Source organism: Micromys minutus, assembly GCF_963924665.1.
Source record: "Micromys minutus genome assembly, chromosome: 3".
Taxonomy (NCBI): domain Eukaryota; kingdom Metazoa; phylum Chordata; class Mammalia; order Rodentia; family Muridae; genus Micromys; species Micromys minutus.
In genome coordinates, this window is record NC_137972.1 from 69,889,861 (window position 1) to 69,892,568 (window position 2,708).

The 2,708-nt window shown below is 40.3% G+C and overlaps 1 protein-coding gene across 1 annotated transcript; it reads left to right on the forward strand.

Moving 5' to 3' along the window:
* Nucleotides 1-374: 374 nt before the first annotated feature.
* Nucleotides 375-1,019, forward strand: LOC308418789 (large ribosomal subunit protein uL16-like; the record flags this gene model as incomplete). Its single annotated transcript, XM_080914309.1, has 2 exons — nt 375-456; nt 565-1,019. The coding sequence occupies 2 exons, from the start codon at nt 375-377 to the stop codon at nt 1,017-1,019; spliced, it is 537 nt and encodes a 178-aa protein (XP_080770435.1).
* Nucleotides 1,020-2,708: the final 1,689 nt, after the last annotated feature.

Here is a 2,708-nt window from a genome sequence, read left to right on the forward strand (position 1 = left end):
AATGTTGCAGGTGCTATATCATCTTGCAAGTGTGTTAACTTGCATATGTGTGCTATACCACGTGTGCTGTCTGTCACTGACTAGGATGTCATGTGGCATCTGGTTCTCTGTGTGTGCACATGTACATGTGTGTACGTCTCTCTGTGGCTATTTTGAATAGACTGTTAATCGTTTAATAAATTAAGAGTGAGAATATTCAAGTTTTAATTTTATGTTTACTTATTTCTTCTTTGACTTCTTTTCCCATGTGCATCTCAGTTTCTGGCCTATGTTAGTTTTTCTCAGAATAATTTCTTCTTTGATATTTCTTTCACATTTTAAAATTTGTTCTTCTTTTTATCCTCTGGCTCGCCACCGACGATCCTATTGTCATCATGGGCCACCGCCCCTCCCGGTGTTACCAACATTGTAAAAACACGTCATACCCAAAGTCTCGTTTCTGCCGTGGTGTCCCTGATGCTAAGATCGGCATCTTTGACTTGGGATGGAAGAAAGCGAAAGTGGACGAATTCCCACTTTGTGGCCACATGGTGTCAGATGAATAGGAACAACTCTCTTCTGAAGCACTGGAGGATACCCATATTTGTGCCAACAAATACATGGTAAAGAGTCGTGGCAAGGATGGCTTTCATATCTGGGTGAGGCTCCACCCTTTCCATGTCATCTGCATCAATAAGATGTTGTCTTGTGCTGGGGCTGACAGGCTTCAGACAGGTATGTGTAGTGCCTTTGGGAAGCCTCAGGACACAGTGGCCAGGGTTCACATTGGCCAAGTCATCATGTCCATCCGTACCAAGCTGCAGAATAAGGAACACGTGATTGAGGCTCTGTGTAGAGCCAAGTTCAAGTTCCCTGGCCGCCAGAAGATTCATATCTCAAAGAAGTGGGGCTTCACCAAGTTTAATGCAGATGAGTTTGAAGACATGGTTGCTGAGAAACGGCTCATTCCTGATGACTTCAGTGTCAAATATATCCCCAATCGTGGTCCTCTGGACAAGTGGAGAGCCCTGCATTCCTGAAGGCTTCCACAGTGCTCTCCTGTACCCTACCAAATCATAGTCAATAAATTTTGCATCAAGTCTGTTTAAAAAAATTTGTTCTTTGGGAATTTTATACTTCTATTCAATGTATTTTGGTCATATCCATCCCTGCCATTTACTCTTTTTTATTTCCTTCTGAGCCCTTTCTTCTTTCAAGTATGTCCCCATCCTACATTAATGTTGGGTATTTTCTCTCTTAACATGAACCATTCTGCTCAATTCTCTTGTTTGCAAGGCTTCTGCATTGTTAATGTTATATTGCTGTGAAGAGATGCCATGGCCAAGTTAACTAATAAAGATAAAATAATTTAATTGGGATCCTGGTTGCTGTTTAAGACAGTAAGTCCATGACCTTCCTGGCAGACAGGTAAGCCCTGGAGCAGAAGCTGAGGGCTTATATCTAACCCATAAATAATCTAACCTACAAATAGGAGGCATAGAGATAGAGAGAGAGGGAGAGGGGGAGGGGGTGTGTGTGAAAGAGAGAGAGAGAGAGAGAGAGAGAGAGAGAGAGAGAGAGAGAGAGAGAGAATGAGAGAGGAAACAAACCTGGTGTGGGCTTTAGAAACCTTACCTCCTCCCCACTGTGACACATTTCCTACAAAAGGTCACACCTCCTATTCCTTTCCAGTCTTTCCTAAATAGTTATACCAACTATGGGAGCTGTTCTCATTCAAACCATCACAATATCTGAAAAGACTATATGTATATGGTCAACTTGAAGCAATGTAGAAATGTCTGGAAAGGGACTCTCAAGAAGGGATTGCTTAGATCAGGTCACCCTGCAGGCATGTCTGGAGGGGTATCTTGATTATACCAACTGAGGCAGGAAGACTTACTTGCTGTGGGTGGCACCATTCTGTAGGCATGGAACCCTGAGCTCTAAATTTGGAGAAATGAGCTGAGTACATTCATTGCTGTTTCTGATTCTGGCTGTGACATAACCAATTCCTTTAAGCCCCTACTTCTGTGATTTCATTGCCATAATAAACTGTAACCTAGCATAAATCTATCTATCATCTATCTATCTATCTATCTATCTATCTATCTATCTGTCTATCTATCTATCTATCATCTATCTATCTATTTATCAATCATCTATCTATCTATCTCTCTTTTTATCCTGAACAGGCAAGGTGGTTGGTTATATTTGTTTCTTGTTTTCTTACTGTGATAAAATTTCTGGCAAGTGGAAAAATGGAAGAACAAAGAGTTCATTTTGGCTCAAAGTTCAAGGATATTGTCCTCCATAGCCTAAAGGTCATGGTGAACAGACCTTGAGGCAGATAGTCACATGTGTCTATAGTCAGGAATCAGAGAGTGGTAATGCTTCTGTTCAGCTAGTTTTCTTCTTTTTCTACAGTCTGGAACATCTGTCCATGGAAGATATTGTCTGTACTCCTGGTGGTCCTTCCCACCTCAGTTAATCTAATGTAGGTAATTCATTAGCTCATGCCTAAGGCTTGTCTTTGGAGTAATTGTACATTCTGTCAACCATGGTTTCTTTCCAGTCATTTTCTTTGTATTTGACTTTTCTATTTTTTTTTTTTGTCTTTCAACTTTATTTTAAAAAAGAGAGATACATGTACAGATTTTTAAAGGCATTTTGGCATAACACTATATGAATATATTTTTGTCAGTACTTAATTCTTTTAGAAGTTTGATAGC